Here is a 16181-nt window from a genome sequence, read left to right as displayed (position 1 = left end):
GTTGTTCGTGTCTGTGTGCCCTGCAATTGGCTGGCAACCAGTTCAGGGTGTCCCCCGCCTACTGCCCGAAGATAGCTGGGATAGGCTCCAGCACCCCCCGCGACCCTAGTGAGGACAAGCGGTACAGATGATGGATGGATGGATTATCCACACCACGTACCGAATGGAGATGGGCTGTGAAGAAGTAATCTCACTGACTCAACACATAAGGTAAGAGTAATCATAAGAACAGTTCTCTCCTCCCTCTCTCCTCTTATGGTGCCACTGACCGTACTGCCTAGTACTTGTACACTACACACACTTAAGGTGGAAACCTCACGTGTACTGGCAATATTGTTGCAGACTAGCAAAAGTTTCACCCGCGTTTACATTGTACCTCACAGCACCTTGACTTGAAATCAACATGACCACTTTTTAGCCAAAAATTGAACTCTTTGCCTTTCCCAACATTACATTTCCAGCAATCAGATCAGAGAAGTGTTACACATAATAGATTAACAGTATTTGCCAGATGTCCAATGCTTTTCCTTTATCGACAAAATTGTTAAGTTACAACCTCCCTTTGACCTCACGCTATGCTGTGCTCAGCACTGGATCCACTTTACATTGCAAGAGAGTTTCATAACCTCTTGTGTACAAAGTAGTATATCATCCACACTACCAGAAGCATGTAATAAATATACTGCAAGTGTCTCTCTAGATTTTCTTCTGCACCAGCAACCACGAAGTCCAGGTCTGTAAAATTCACAACTTCTCTTTTTTGAATGATTTTATTTAAACTTAAAAAAATACTCTCAATTGTGTACTTGTATCATACAAGGTATGCTAATACTTTTAATTGACACAGTAAGGGTACGTATATGATTTTTTTTTTGCCTTAAAATAATTTTAAACTACGACTGTCAAAATTAAAGCGTTAACTCGGGTTATTAATCCAAAATTTTTTAACTTAGTTAAATATTTTAACTCAGTTAACTCAGTTTGATTTTCTTCAAAAATAATTTGCATTCTTTGCAAATATTGTGCCATATTAGCTGTCTTTAGCATGTCTCAGAACAAAACACTGTGTTCAAATTACCACTGAGCCTTGCAAATCAACACTGCTGGAGTGTGGCGCTTGTGGGCAGTTTTGATTTTTCGATGAAAAATGCCTGTAATGAAATCTCCATTTTGATCGTGTGCAAGAATCAAAGAAATCAATGCGAACAGTCTTTGAATTAAATATACTTCATATTTGGTGATTTTGCATCAATTCGACGATATTATTCAAGTAAATATATGTAACAAGCTTCGCAAAAAATAGTAGTTGAAAAATGTGATTAATCGTGATTAATCATGGAATTTTTTGTGATTAATTAGTTTAAAAAGTTAATCACTTGACAGCACTATTTAAAATCCAATCAGAACGAATTATTGAATTAAGGAAAGCAAGGTAATTATTGTTAGTGTGGTGTACGTGCACTAAATACTGTTGTCTGACCTGCCAGTATGGAATACTTTTGATTAATAATAAATGAGCAAAGTCAAGTATTAGAATGAGTGAAGATGGAGGAAATGGGCTGTGCCGACTAGTATAACCTCACTAATCTTATTTGTTCAGTGTGGTTGACTCTTGAGCCGGTGTGGGAAAATCTTTCTGGAAGACCTTTTAAGCCACAAGGCCCCTCATTTCTATATGCAAATTCATACATGCCAATCATCCAGGATTTCCAGGGTGCCTTCATTTAGAGTGCAAATGTGTTAAGAGTTTAGCTCAGCAGGGACAGTCATGAATAAGCAGATGACGACTTATGAGACATTACCTTTGTTAAAGGTAAGTAAAAAAATGAATTTGTGTCTGTATTTCAAGGACAACTTTTGAACTTTTCATCGCTTAACGTTTATTCATGACCTCAAAACCAATGGTTTGTCATTATAGGCTTCATTTTCCTCTGACAGTATTCACAGAACCAGGACGTTTAGACGGTGGAGTTCCATTGTCAAGATGATTACTTGCATATCAGTGTGCAAATTTTGTAAGTATTAAGCTGTGTAATAATATAAACCTAAGCGCTTAAGATGGATTTGCTGCTCAATTTGACTATAGAAATCAACATGCTCTTTGTCTCTGTCAGTGAGTTTCGTTCTATTGGGGGTTGTGGTGTTTGTAATGAGCGGGATCACTGGAGACCCCCTCAATGAATGCCTTCAAGACACCGACTATAGTGAGCTCCTCAATATTGTGGATAAAGGACTCCCTGCCACAAAGACACCTCAACACGTAGCAATTATTGGCGGGGGCATTGCTGGAATAACTGCAGCCAAGTTTTTGCAAGATGCCGGCCATAAGGTTAAGCGACTCAGCTCTTTTTTTTTTGGATAAAAACTCTCGTGCTTCATGAAAATATGAGAAGACTAATAATGTGACCTGATGCACATCAAGGTGACCATAATAGAAGCTAGTCACCGTATTGGAGGACGCGTTGAGACCTTCAGGAACACAAGAGAAGGCTGGTATGCAGAGGTGGGCGCTATGCGGATCCCCAGCTTTCATAAGTGAGTGTGGTGCCTTTTGACACAGTTTTTATTTTATTTATAATAAATTAATGATTGAAAAGAAATGTCAGACCTTTGCTTTTACAGTCTTAAGTAAAGCTAAAAAGAGACAATGGATGTCCATTTGTCTTTGACTGAGAATATTAATGATGTGCAGCAACCGTGGCTATCACGTCTGCCTCGTGGTCGGGAAATTCTCTGACCCTAGACTGAAACCCGAGTAAAGACCCTGAATTCTCCATAGGTGTGTATGTGAATGGCTGTTTACCTGCATTTACCCGGCAACTGACTGGTGACCAGTCCAAATTAAGGCTCCCTTATGAGAACAATCACAATGAACACTGCATGGAAGGAGCATTTGAGGCAGTCGAATCACATAAATATGTTTTATTTTTGTTTAGTTGTAAAACTCACGACAGAGAAGAAAACACCAAGATTAGAGAATTCAAATAATTTATGTTATACTTGAATTGAAGTGTTTGTTTGCCTGGATCTACTGCATGCATTTATTAAAATGAAACAAATTGTGCCCATTCACATATTCTTTGCATTTGCAGTAACATGCTATCTTTTCCACAGGATTCTGCTCTCCTTTGCGTCCAAATTACAAATACCCTTGAACCATTTTATCCAAGACGACCAGAACACCTACTTTTTGCTAAATGGGAAACTTCATAAAAACTCTGCAGTGGCGAACAACCATGATGTGCTTAACTACACACTGAACGAGGACGAGAGGGGAAAGTCAGCTGCGCAGCTCTTCAATGAGACTCTGTGGAAGGTTTGAAGACATTCCCGGGTCTCTTAGAGTCAATCTAGCCATCAATTTTCTGTGAAGCTAATCCTGTGCACGATGTGTGGGAAGTTGAAGCCGACCCGATCTGACTGACCGGTCACCAGTCCATCACAGGGCTGTTAAGTTGAAACAGCTATCCCCGAACACTCATATACTGCACATATCCTGCTATAGTAGTGTACATTCAATTACAGTATTTTTACTCATTCTTTTCATTTTTCACATTGAAAATTGTTATTTATGCACTAAACATTTCAATCTTTGCACAGGTGAAAGATGATCTTCAAACAATTGGCTGCAGTGCCATGTTGGAAAAGTATGACTCCTACACAGTTAAAGTAAGAAATATGCACTGCATATTGTTTAGGTTAATTTATTGTGACTAAGGAAATGTTCAAATTACTGTAAATGATTATAATTCTTGTGTTTGTCAATAGGAATTCTTGGTGAAAGTGGGTAATCTGAGTCGTGGTGCGTTGCGGATGATTGGCGATATCCTGAATGAAAACAGCCTCTTTTACACATCCATGCTGGAGATGTTGTATGTCCAGTCTGACATCAATGACAACACTGAGTAAGAAAATAATTTGATATATAATGAGTCATATTTTATTTGTAAAGGTTTTCATTTATTTTTTAAATTTGTTTTATTATTTATATTTAAATATAGACTGCAGTGTATTATATAGTTATATATTATATCAAGGTATCATGAAGCACCAATACAATATGTTAATTTTCAGCTCTACTTAATATTGAATTGAAAAATGGATTAAAAGCTGTCAGTGCAACTCCAAATACAGCAAGTTTTTGTTGTTGTTTTTAGTTAAAGTCAGTCACTTGCCACCCGGAATTATCCTGGCGACTATTGGTGACAAATATTATGAAAAGGTCTAAATAAAATAAATAATAAAAACTGTTTTCAATTATATATATTGGTCCAGACAAATGTGTTTATGTATACATAATTATATAAATGTGTGTAAACTCTGGATTCTTCTTTCCAGGTACTTTGAGGTGACTGATGGCTTTGATCACCTCACAATGGCATTTTACCGCACATTAAATGCCACAACCCTCCTCAACTCCAGAGTTACACTCATCAACCAATCAGGTGGCAGAAACGTGACAGTGACATACCAGGACCTGCGTATTCCAGGTTCCCTGAACAACCTGACAGTGGACCAGGCACTGGTTACAGCCACAGCCAAGGCGACCCTCTTCATTAACTTCGATCCAGCACTTTCTGGGGACAAGATGGAAGCCCTGCGCTCAGTTCACTACGCGAGCTCCACCAAAGTGATTCTCAGCTTCAGGGAGCGCTTTTGGGAGAAAGAGGGCATCAGGGGAGGGAAGAGCATCACAGACCGACCAGCTCGCTTTATTTATTACCCCAGCCATGGTTTCCCCGGAACAGATGCGGGGGCCCTGCTTGCATCTTACACTTGCTCTGATGATTCCACCCTCTTTCAAGGTGTGAGCGAAGATGAGCTGATGGGTTTCATCCTGGAGGACTTGGTTAGGATCCATGGAGAGGATATCAGGTCTCTATTTACTGGTGGACTGGTGAAGAAGTGGGGCTTGGACCCCTACAGCCTGGGAGCGTTTGCCCTGTTCACACCCTATCAGGGCCTCTATGTCAGAAAACTATTCCAGAGTGAGGGACGTGTGCACTTTGCAGGGGAACATACGGCCTTACCGCATGGGTGGATAGAAACGTCCATGAAATCTGCTCTCAGAGCGGCCAAAAATATTAATAGCCTCACAATTTAAACCTCATGGGTTGGAAATAAACATTTAAAAGTGGCATTTTACATTTCAGTCCAAAATGTTTTATAGGTACATAAAGATAAAATTGTGATTTAAATACAATTTTGAAGTGAAATTGTTCCAATGACTTTTTGCCCCAACTTTCTATTTTAGAAAATTCAATCGCCTGGAATATTTCAATTTTTAGAATCATGTAATTATTTTCCAGCTAGGGTCCTCTAGGTCAGTAAGAGATTTGAGATAATGAGTATGTTATGCTGTATATAAATAAAGTTTTATTGTATTGCATGTTCATGACATTGATTTGACTTTACAGTGCAATGCACAAGAATGTGAAGATGTGCTTACCTGGACACATATATTGTCACGTTAATCGAATTGTATCTTGACCATGACACATTCATTATATTCATGTGATTATTGAAGCAAACATTTTAGCATCACAATTAGTCTATACTGCACCTCAAATATTTTAAGTAAAATGTGTATTTATTTAACAAATTATTTTGCATTTTTATGTCACAAATAAAGGTTTTGTATTGAAGCTACAAGTTATGTTTAGCATAATCTCCCAAAAATTAATTTCTACAGTAAGTTAATTGACTTAATAAAAATCATTTTTAGATACACTTGCACTCTCTAGGAACATCCATTACGGCAGGTGGTATTTTGAAAATAAAAGCTGCAATTTAGTTTTAAAATACATCAGTCCAAGAGCTACACAGAATTACTTGCAACATAACTAATATGTTGATAACTTACCACAATTACACTACCTTATAATAGCTTGACATTTATAACTGACTGAAAGTGAAAATGCCGTGTTACTGTTGATGTCTTGTAAATGCAGACTTTGTAACAGAGTTAAAGTATTTTAGTTAATAGTGGGGATATGGTATGTTCTTGCATATTGTATTCATACAACTATTGATTGTCACCTTTTTTTTTTTTATAAAGATTACATTTGGTACAAAATCAACTGAGGTAATATGACGAGCTCCAATAATTTACTTTAATTACGAGATGCTGCAGTATTTATTTGTATGTAGGTGTATTTAAATTGTTAAGGGAAATGCATCCCACAGGCATATTTATAAATAAGTGAACAAATGAATCCTGATGAGATCCACTCTCTTCCAATATCAGATATTTTACTCCTGTTCAAATTTGATGACTCGATTCAGATATGAAATGCTCAAACATGCCTGACAGCAGATCACTGAAACTTTGTCACTCCACACATCCCTAACCCCAAACATGTCAGGAATACAAAACATATATATGCTAATAGTCCAAAAGGTCAACAAAGGTCTATGCAGTCCCTCGTTCAATGAGTGCCTTTCTGCACCATTTGAGTGAAACGGTTGGTGACGGTCAAGGTGGTGTCGATGAATCGCTCCACACAGCTCACAAGACAAGTCTCTGTCCGGTAGTCTAGTTTTGTACCTGGACTGTCCACACACTTGTCCCAGCACACATCTGTGAAGTTGTGCACCTAAAATAAGCACAAAGGATGCGAATGGAAATTGGTATCATGAGCAAAATAGACATTTCAATCAAAAACTAAATTGCATCTTTGCTATCATTACAACTGCAAGTTATTTACTTTTGTTTCCTTTTTTTTCAACTTACTGTCAATGTTGTAAATGTGATTTACATGCTAATGTTTTCGAATGAGAGTGGTAAGGAGAACATCTTTTTTTTGTAAATTTTACAGGTTACGTTTGTATAGTAGCACGCGTTTCATTCAAACCTCAACAAAAACAATGCTTTTCAAACAATTTAGCCTTACGTCGCAGTTCGCAAAAATGCAGTTCATGCATGTACCGACGGCAATTACTGATCGCAGGAATGACATTCCTAAAATAAACTAGAATTTTTGGGAATAAGCTTGTCCGTTGAAAATATATAAAACTGACAACAGCTATGACAGGACTAATGTCGCAACATGTGTCGTTTGATTTACATTGTTTTTTCATAATAACCCAACCACCTTCTCAATGCAGTCCATGTGATATCATCATATCGGGTCCACGTTGGGCTACAAACCTGGGCCTGGAACTGAGCCTTCTGCTGCTCTATGGCGATCAGCCGCTGAAGCTCTGTCGCTTCCGCTTTCTCCGACGCACTGAGATTGTCAAAACCGTCCATTGTATTTCTTTAATTTATTTAAAATACGCAGGAATGCTATTAGCGTAAACGGTTATGAGCAAGCGTCGGGAAAGTGACCTTCCGTAACCGCGCCGGCGAGCGACCGCTGCTTCGCCAGTTCGCGTGAACGATCGCAGACATACAACTTATGGGATGTGTCGCTTTCCATCAACGGCGCCTGTGACGTTCGGTGAGTAGCATTTGTAAATCAGTTCACTTTTGATGACGTAAAAGTTACGCTACCAAAAGGGTCGATCGTTTCCAAGAAGATGTCGTGCTTCAAACCAACTCGACATTTTATTGTTATAGATTCACAATTAACAAATAAACAATGCATAATTTTTGGGGGAAGGTACACAAATGTATTTAGGATCATGTTTATGATTGTCTTTTAAAAATGTTCTGGATAGCGTTTGGTAGGCATTTGGAGCGACAATCTTATCCTACATAAAAGATCTTTGTATCAGGATGCTTCAGCAACAACTTCCGGGTAAACTGTGATGACCTTGGTTGGTTCATCATCATGGCGGCTATCGTGCGGTTGAGTTCTGTCTGTCGCAGAGGAGTTCATCGTAAGAATACGAGTCTATTTTGCAGCGCTTGCTGTTTTGAATTTGCTCACGAATTGGGCAATTCTTTCGGCAGCTACGCTGTTTAATGGTTGGCGGATTGATTGTCTTGTTATTGTCAGTAAGACATGCTACGCAGAAAACTGTGGCTCTGTTCTCAAGTTCATGACTTTAGTTTAGCAAGCTGATTTCAACTAAATTAGCTAGCAAATGAATTGTATCGGCAGTTATCAACCGTTCTAAGTGATCTGCGAATGGGAATGTTAGATTCTGGATGCGTGACACTCCAGTAAATTTGTCAGAATTGAGGAGGAAATAATTTTCAGGAGTCTTGTCTAAATTCACTTATTAGTTCGGTTTGGATTACTTCATCAAATTAACTAAACATTGCTAAGAAAGTGTCAAATTATATTCACACCATTAGCACAATAAACTGATACTTCTGTAGTACACTAAATGTTTATGGAATGAGGGGATGTTTCCATTTCTGTTTTTGTTTTTTGGAAGTGATTAATTATCTATCATACAATATATTCGTTTTTAATTTTTAAAACTATATTGTTGTCTAAGTAATGTTCAGTTTTAATATTGCGTTTATGCATTTTTTCTCCCCAGCTCTGTTCTACCAAAGCACCTTTCTGGCAAGGACGTTCGCTGTACCACAAAAATATCGGGAGCAGACTTGCCTACTTACTGCAAGGATCCATGCGTCGCAATCCCTGAATGGTCAGTGCACATGTGCTGTCTTTACAGTAGAACCTCGATTTAATGGACTCATAAGGGGGAGGGATTGTTCATCACAATTTGTTTGTCTGTTAAATTAAAGCAGGCTTTTTTCATGGCCAAAAAACACCCGATACCGCACAAAAAAAAAATATATATATATATTTGCTCAAAATGCCAGTTCAATACAGTAGTTTTTGTAAATAAAAAAAACCAACAACTTTGAAACGGTTTGAAAAGTTTTGAACTTTACCCAAACTTATGTCGCTGGTGGTTGGGGGGCATGGGGCTATCGTTGCTTTGAAGTGCTGCAAGGTTAACGCGCTTCCACCACCATTACGATTAAATGCACAAGAGCAGGGCTTGACAAGAAACAGCTGTACACTGGACCAAAATCACTCCAGTATAAAATGTGTGAGTGTGTTTGAAGAATGTGTGTTTTCTACTAGGTCTTTTGGAATTACGAGACGGCATGCGTCAAATGTCAGTCATAGAAATATGTAATGCGGAGAATCCGGTCACTTTTCAAAATAAAATATTTTTATGCCTTGCATACTATTTGTAAATAAAGCAGATGTACTGTACGTTTTTTTTTTTTCCTTTTCTGTCATTCATGCGGCCTGGTGGTTTGGGACCACTGTCCTAAGACTTGTAAAGTCCTGGATATAAATACAAATATCAGTTCTGTCTAAACGTGTAAAATGTTTTTCATTTGTGTTCCATTGTTCTAAAGTGGTTAAAATGTATTTTGGAATTTTATCAAAAGCATTTCAATTAGTATCCTTATATCATTTAGTTGCAGTAATACAGGTAAAATTAGTTGGAAGTTGATTCACTTTCAACTATTATGTCACTGTTTATTAATGATGTTTTAAGTTTTTGACATGGGATTGTTTTTTCTTATTGTCGTCTTTTAAAGTTTTATGAAATAATTGACCTGTTTTCTCAGCCACTGCTTGATGCAAACAGTTTTATGACAGCAACATATTTTTCATATATACAGTATCTTGTCAATCTTAACATCATATGTAACGATGGTATACCAAATGAGATGACTGCACATCAGCAAATATGGTCATGGTATACTCCCCCCCCCCCCCCCCCCCAAAAAAAAGCGCGCAACCAAATCCTGTACGATGCAACCAATTAAAAAAGTTGGTGCTACCTGTGCTACAGTTAGTGAAGTGCCCTGCACTGTAACATCCCCCCTACCAACATGGCCACCATGTTTGTTAGCTGGCTGTGGTCTGCAGTGTATATCAGTGAAAACATGGGCGCAACCAGCACGTGTACCACTCTGTTAATTGGCCACAGCACCAGTCGAACAACGGCCAAATGTGCAAGTGACAGACTTTGCCTACTTTGGTACAAAAGGCGTGTTTGGAATGGACTGGACACAATTTTCTGTCCGTTTCTAAAATCCACTAAATTGTGAACTGTAAACTCGAGGGTCCACTTCATATATTAGCCAGTCTAATAGTGGGCAACTGAAGTATTGATTGCTTGTTTGTTTGGAATGGCTTGGTTTGACGCGCTGGCGGCTTTGTTATCTGTTGTTGCTTGGCTGTGTCATTGATTAGAGAGTCCATGAGTGGTTTTCTAAAAGGTATAGTTTATTCATCAATCCTCAAACCTAAAATCGCTAGAAAACACAATCCATAGGGTCTTAGAAACTCCACCAAAGCAGTCAAAACCTGTATGCCTTTCTAATCAATACCTGTCCGCTCTTTCTTCCTCTTCCCTTTTATACGCTCAGTCACGGCGCCACAAAGTGCTCAACAAAAGTAATACATACACACGTTTGACCCATATTTGGCTTCTACCCTGTACATGTATAGTCTGTCATACTAAGTTTCAGGGTCTGCAGTTTGGATGAGCAGAATAAAACAATACTGTTGTGGGCATTTACTACTTCTACTTAGTCCATAATATCATGTCTTTCTTTCCAACTCAACACAACGTCATTGTCTCACCACAACACTCAACAAAACCTCACACAAGTCAATTGCCACTCCAGTAGTAATAACGTGAAGTGAATATACGACAACTTCACGCTACTCTTCAAATGTTTTTTGATCTAACAAATTTGACCAAGATAAATCATCTCAATATTTTTCCACCAAAAATGTGAGCTATGCCCTGTACAACTCAATTGGGAATTATTTTTAATAGGGTAACTACAAAAAAATATATATATATATATATTTTTTTAATTTATTTATTTATTGTAACCAATCACATTCAAACTTAGGCTAAATCGGAGTCTGCATACAAATGTGCCAACATTTGCCACTGTTGTGTCGTATTATATTTTGCCCTCTTGATGATGCCTGTCTTTACTGCGTTCTAAGGTATATTTCTTTTATTTTCTATTTTAAAGCGAGCTCCAGCTCCAAAGCTGCCTCTCTACACTGGACAGCTGAGCGAGTGTTGAGCATTCTGCTGCTGGCCATGGGGCCTGTTGCCTATTTTCACCCCTCTCCTGCTATAGATTACTCCCTGGCTGCTGCACTCACCCTGCATGGACACTGGTAAGATGAACAATCAAAGGTTGATCATTGGATTGAGAATCAAATATTAACCCACAGTAGATACAAACTCCAACACAAACACATTGATAACAAGCATTAATTAGGGATGGGCAAGTGGGGGCGGTCTTTTTTTTTTCCTCCATTTTTTAAATTTATTTATTTTTATACAAACCCCCAAAGTAATTAATAAAAAATCAAATCTGAACTAAATATTGAAAAAAAATACCTCTAAAATGACCAGAAGGCGATTTTAAACTATTTGTTTTTAATTAATTTCTTCAAAATAATAAAATTGAAAATGCAAGCAAATTTTCTTGATTTAAAAAATACTTAACTCGAGCTTGTTGAAAAATTGAGCATCCTGACTAGTTTTTGGGTTGTAACCTTTTTTGACCCAATATCTATTTTTCAAGCAGCCAACCTTCCACGATTGACCAGTTGTGTCAACAACACAAACCCACACAACTTTTACATCCCGTAGTAACTTATCGCATAGCACATTTTTGTTGTAACACAACCACTAGACATCGCATTGCTTTCTGCTCCTCTCACAATTGTGCACAAGCATGCATGCTATAATGAGCAATATCTATAACTTACTCTTACCACGAATCAAAGAAAAAACTGAATCAGACACGAGAGGTCGATTTTTGAGTTTTTAAAAAGGAAATCACTGCCCACCTGACACAGAAAGGAGGAGGCAGGGATGCTCTTTTCTAGTGTGTGTAAAGTGCAGGAACAGCCCTGCAAATGCCGTTGCTGCATTTCAGATCAAACAAACAAGGTTTAAATGAAAACAAAAAAAAATGTAGATGTACGTCTCTTACCACAAGCTGCAAGCGACCGCTGCCTGCTAAAAACTTCCTGTGATGCCAGTCACACACCACCATAAGAGTATGGTGACCTACTTTTATCTTGTGAGATTGGTAGGGTGCGTAGGTTGTCGTTTACACCAACACAAACTATATAGTAACCATAACATGCGCGCACATACCCAGAATTTATTTTTTTTCTCTTCCTCTACACCCCTTGCAGTCAACTTTGGCCAAGTCCGCGGTCTGTCTGGGAGCCGCAATTGACTGGTTGAGTATCCCCATTGTAAATAGTCCCAAATCTCAAAATACAGTTAATTACGAATGATTTTCATGCTAACATCACACAATTACAATAGCAGAACCAACAAGATGTGCTTTTAGTTGGGACTCTTAAGAGCAGATGATTGTTGATTTATGTTCTCTCACAACTTTGGCCACCTTCTGGCAATAATGCACCAAAAGTATGTGTCGAAAGTATAAAATTGTGGTCAACGATATTCGAGAATGGGGATTTTGACTGCCAGTCTGAGCTTCACTATTAATATATACAAGTAGCACCTGAGTTGAAGGACCAGTCCAACTATGAGAAAATGTGATTTACAGTATACAATCTGTGGAAAACTGGCAATATTTCACACTATATTAACGTCTGTATTTTTATTCATGTAATATTATTAAGTAAGTGGATTGGACGTCTGCGTGTGGTCACCGGCGTTTGCATTTGGCAGCATCGAGGCTGGACTGTTGGGTGAACTTCCAGACCCTGCATCCTCCTAATGCAATCCTCTCTCAGGTTGAGCTTAAGGTCTCCCATTTCTATCCAAACGATTTGCAATTTCTTTGAGTAACCACTTCCATAGCCATTTTGCCTCGTGGCCCTCAGGCTCAGGCGTCTCAGCATTAGTGTTAACCCTCCCCGCTTGAAATGATAATGTAAGTGGTGCTGTCTGTGTAATGGATGAGCCAATCACTTAATTGGCTCTGCCCAGTGTGACTTGATTGACAGATCAAGTTATTGTGCGGAAAAACGGTATAATGAAATAAAAAGCCCATGTGGAAAAGGGCATTATGAAATATCAATTGACTTTGTAAAAAAAAAAAAAATCTTTTTTTTTTTATTTCATACAGTCCTGCAATATAAAAAGTTATTATTAAAAGACACTGACATTGTTCATATAATGTGCTAAGAAGGCTAATTTAAATAATACAGCGACATCAATACCTCAGTACACTTTTATTTTGAAGTTGTTCCTGGCAGCGTAGAGGCTGACCTGACTTGTCTTCCAAACTCTGTTTGGGGCCATTTTCTTCAAGAACACAATGACGTCGTGAAATAACATTCAATCGCCAATTAGGGGTGCTAAAAAATGACTTAACTACGCAGACAATGTACTTGTATGGTGCCTGTAGCCAGTGTTAGTGGCAGCGACAGCACGAGCAAGTGTTAGCTTGCGCTAGCAAACGCTGAAGCACCCCAGATTGGCTGGCGAGAGCCATGGGATTACTTTTCAAAGGCCGTAGAGTAGACATAAATGTCTCTGCACACTTTGATGCTGACACACTTGCCGTTCCTACGGACCCATTTCCATGTTTTTGAACAACAATGACGTAATCAGGATGTGCGCGCACTACTGGTGCAGAAAGTACGGCGGGGTACATGTGATAATACAGGCATGAGTTTAACAGATTTAGAATTACAATAAGTGCAGTCCATGGTACCGCCTCTAAAGTTAGATGCATGCATCACAACCCTGATTGTAATAAAGCTAGGGTGCTTTTAAAGTGGATTTGTGGCTTGAATTCTTGTTGAAGTATTAAACCCTGTTGTAGAGTGTACTTTGATTTTTGTATGTTATGTATATATTTCTTTTATATATGAAACGAAATAGGAAAGCGCCTTTTCTCTAGCCTTGCGTTTTGGCCTCAGTTAAATAAGAGCAGGTGATCTATTCCAGCCAAAACCGCACACAAACTCGTCTCCTGGGAGCGACGTCATATGACTTATGGTGGGCCTTTTTTTTTTTTTTTTAATTAGTTTTTTTTATTATTGGCTCTGCTTGATGACGTCACTTCTGTGCGACACATTAAGAGGCGACCGTTCGACCTTCTCTTCCATGCCTTTAATATCGAAATAAATGGATTGGAATCTTCCCAAAACTCTCCTGTATAAAATTATTGCCAAAGATGAAAATGAAGGAAATTTCTGCTATAATTATAATTTTACTTTTGTTTTATGAACATAGTGTAGTTTCAGTTCGTTTTGTTTTTTATTAAAGCATTTTTGTTTTTACTTGATTTGTTTCAGCGAAAATGTTTTTTCCAATTACATTTCGGTATGGCGAGGCTCAACTGTCGATTATTTTTTTTTTTTTATATTATAAAAAAAACTTGCTTATCAACCTCAAAAGCTTGATTGCGTAAAGCTTAGCGCCATGAAACCTGGAAAAGAAAAAAATGCCAGACAGCCACAGCACGGCTGTCAGCAGAAATCGGTCAAGTCCTGGTTCGTTACAGCTGGTCCCAGACCCGTAAAGGTGGCTTGGACTTAGTGTCTGAGCAGTGTGCTGGTCCATCAGTTAGTGCAAACACTAGACAGCCTGGCAGACGCAGGCCACAAATCCCAGTCATGAGTGGCGATAAATCCTCCTAAGCTAAGGCCTTCAGGCCAGGTGGCTATCTTAAGAGGCCGGGTTGTGTCCTCTTTGACCACAACCAGTGAGACGAATATCCTGATGTCATTTGGTGGCGGCAGCGGTGCAATGAGGTGTAACATGAAGGTCAGAAAGTTGCTTGCATGTAGTCTGTGCCTGATAGGATTAGAAAGCTTGAAGCTCCGAAGAATGTTGGCATTGAGTGAACCCATTGAAGTTCATTAACTTGGATGGCACTGGTGTCAAATTGATCGAGAGTTTAGTCACTACAACAATTGAGTTATTTTCATTGTTTAAGCCTGATATTGTGACATATACTGTAACATAACATTAAAAGTAATCCAATGGGAGCTTTGGGGCAAATTAAAGAGCGATTTTATTATACTTGAGTCTCAAAATGCAACCACTTAACTACCATTAGAGATGTGTACCCCAATGAACATCTGTTTTTCGCATGTGTTCTCATACGCAGACAGATAAAAACAAGTGTGGAATTGCTTTACAGAGTGGAGATGTTAAATTGCATTTTCCTTACCACATCCTGTTCGGGTTTACGGTTGAAGTCTGATGAACGACACAATCAATTGACCGATCCCATGTAATAGTCAAATGTGAATGAGATTTGATTACTTCGCAAGTCCAGTTTTAAACTCCCACTTGACATTTTTTTTGTCCTGTAGGGGTTTAGGGCAGGTGTTGACAGATTATGTTCATGGAGACACCAAGATCAAGATAGCCAATGCGGGTCTCTTCCTCCTGTCCACGGTCACATTCGCAGGACTTTGCTACTTCAATTACAACGATGTGGGAATCTGCAAAGCCATTGCCCTGCTTTGGAGCAAATGAACATGAATGTGGACTGGTGAGCACACAAGAATGGCCTAAATATGCTGAATAGAAATTCTGATATATCCACATTCAGCTTTGACTATATTTCCAGTGATTCACTTGTGTAATTGTACTTTCTATGAATCAGTTCTGCCAACTGAATTATTGCTAGGCAATTTTCTTACCTGCAAGGTGGGAATAAACGTGCCTAATCTTATTGTGGGCATAAAGAAATGAAGTTCACCAATGTCTTTTCTTGTCTGTAGTATGCCATATCATGTTAGTGATTCATCGTAGTTCACGAGGCTATATTTTTCCATAAAACATCTGTCACTTTCTCCAGACCAGAATAGTCTTATTTGACTTATAATTTATTTTTTTCCACATTAGGATTCTATTTGATGGATGATGTTTTGTTTCAAGTTACTCCATGTACATACCTTTTGATCTTTGACCCGTCTGATATGAGATGTGCTACGTTGTTGTATTTTGATGTTGCATTTGAGACGCTTCATTTTGGTCAAAAAGTTTATTGCCTCCCTCTTACAACAAAACAGCATGTACTTGTACCTGTCTTTTACTGTAAGTCACTCAGCTTTACTGTAAAGAGCATTTCAGAAGATAAATGTCAGCATTTTACCTACATCACTTTGTGCAATTTATTTTATGGCCTCCAGTAGTACGCAGAGCAAGCTTTTTGTCTTTGTCAATGCGGTTGTTGCTCCCAATCATGTGTGGTAGTATTCATCCATAACATTAAAAAAGTGAAACAAAGCATACACCCTAAAAACCGATGCGTTAAACGTAACCAT

General features: G+C 38.5%; 3 protein-coding genes across 4 annotated transcripts; 2 read left to right on the top strand and 1 right to left on the bottom strand.

The window, feature by feature from the left end:
• Positions 1–1892: 1892 nt before the first annotated feature.
• Positions 1893–5294, top strand: il4i1 (interleukin 4 induced 1). Its single transcript, XM_088300217.1, has 7 exons — positions 1893–2015; positions 2115–2329; positions 2423–2535; positions 3115–3316; positions 3601–3669; positions 3769–3905; positions 4339–5294. The coding sequence occupies exons 1-7, from the start codon at positions 1985–1987 to the stop codon at positions 5102–5104; spliced, it is 1533 nt and encodes a 510-aa protein (XP_088156343.1). The 5' UTR covers positions 1893–1984; the 3' UTR covers positions 5105–5294.
• A 937-nt stretch (positions 5295–6231) lies between these two features.
• On the bottom strand, positions 6232–7455 carry timm8b (translocase of inner mitochondrial membrane 8 homolog B (yeast)). The gene is made up of 2 exons (XM_088300223.1): positions 7151–7455; positions 6232–6596 (listed from the first exon to the last, which is right to left on the bottom strand). Exons 1-2 carry the CDS (start codon positions 7250–7252, stop codon positions 6429–6431), a joined length of 270 nt encoding a protein of 89 aa, XP_088156349.1. The 5' UTR covers positions 7253–7455; the 3' UTR covers positions 6232–6428.
• On the top strand, positions 7160–16014 carry sdhdb (succinate dehydrogenase complex, subunit D, integral membrane protein b). 2 transcript variants are annotated; one of them, XM_088300222.1, is made up of 4 exons: positions 7160–7442; positions 8437–8547; positions 10925–11075; positions 15222–16014. In XM_088300222.1, exons 1-4 carry the CDS (start codon positions 7406–7408, stop codon positions 15385–15387), a joined length of 465 nt encoding a protein of 154 aa, XP_088156348.1. In that variant the 5' UTR covers positions 7160–7405; the 3' UTR covers positions 15388–16014. The 2 variants fall into 2 exon arrangements, with proteins under 2 accessions (XP_088156348.1, XP_088156347.1); XM_088300221.1 differs by lacking the exon at positions 7160–7442 and adding an exon at positions 7716–7824.
• The last annotated feature ends 167 nt before the right edge of the window (positions 16015–16181 follow it).

This window comes from Idiotropiscis lumnitzeri, chromosome 7 (genome assembly GCF_059441095.1).
Source record: "Idiotropiscis lumnitzeri isolate Australia: NSW breed Sydney's pygmy pipehorse chromosome 7, RoL_Ilum_1.0, whole genome shotgun sequence".
NCBI lineage: Eukaryota > Metazoa > Chordata > Actinopteri > Syngnathiformes > Syngnathidae > Idiotropiscis > Idiotropiscis lumnitzeri.
This window is presented reverse-complemented; position numbering and strand designations above follow the sequence as displayed.

What these genes read in the sequence shown, in the direction of transcription:
- il4i1 (XM_088300217.1), top strand. Translation starts at nt 1,985, where the DNA reads ATGATTACTTGCATATCAGTGTGCAAATTTT. An exon ending in CGGATCCCCAGCTTTCATAA is followed by an intron (nt 2,536 to 3,114) that starts GTGAGTGTGGTG and finishes TCTTTTCCACAG; the next exon opens with GATTCTGCTCTCCTTTGCGT. An exon ending in GACATCAATGACAACACTGA is followed by an intron (nt 3,906 to 4,338) that starts GTAAGAAAATAA and finishes TCTTCTTTCCAG; the next exon opens with GTACTTTGAGGTGACTGATG.
- timm8b (XM_088300223.1), bottom strand. Translation starts at nt 7,252, where the DNA reads ATGGACGGTTTTGACAATCTCAGTGCGTCGGAGAAAGCGGAAGCGACA. An exon ending in AGGCTCAGTTCCAGGCCCAG is followed by an intron (nt 6,597 to 7,150) that starts GTTTGTAGCCCA and finishes TGCTTATTTTAG; the next exon opens with GTGCACAACTTCACAGATGT.
- sdhdb (XM_088300221.1), top strand. Translation starts at nt 7,776, where the DNA reads ATGGCGGCTATCGTGCGGTTGAGTTCTGTCTGTCGCAGAGGAGTTCAT. An exon ending in CTGTCGCAGAGGAGTTCATC is followed by an intron (nt 7,825 to 8,436) that starts GTAAGAATACGA and finishes TTTTCTCCCCAG; the next exon opens with CTCTGTTCTACCAAAGCACC. An exon ending in CTCACCCTGCATGGACACTG is followed by an intron (nt 11,076 to 15,221) that starts GTAAGATGAACA and finishes TTTGTCCTGTAG; the next exon opens with GGGTTTAGGGCAGGTGTTGA.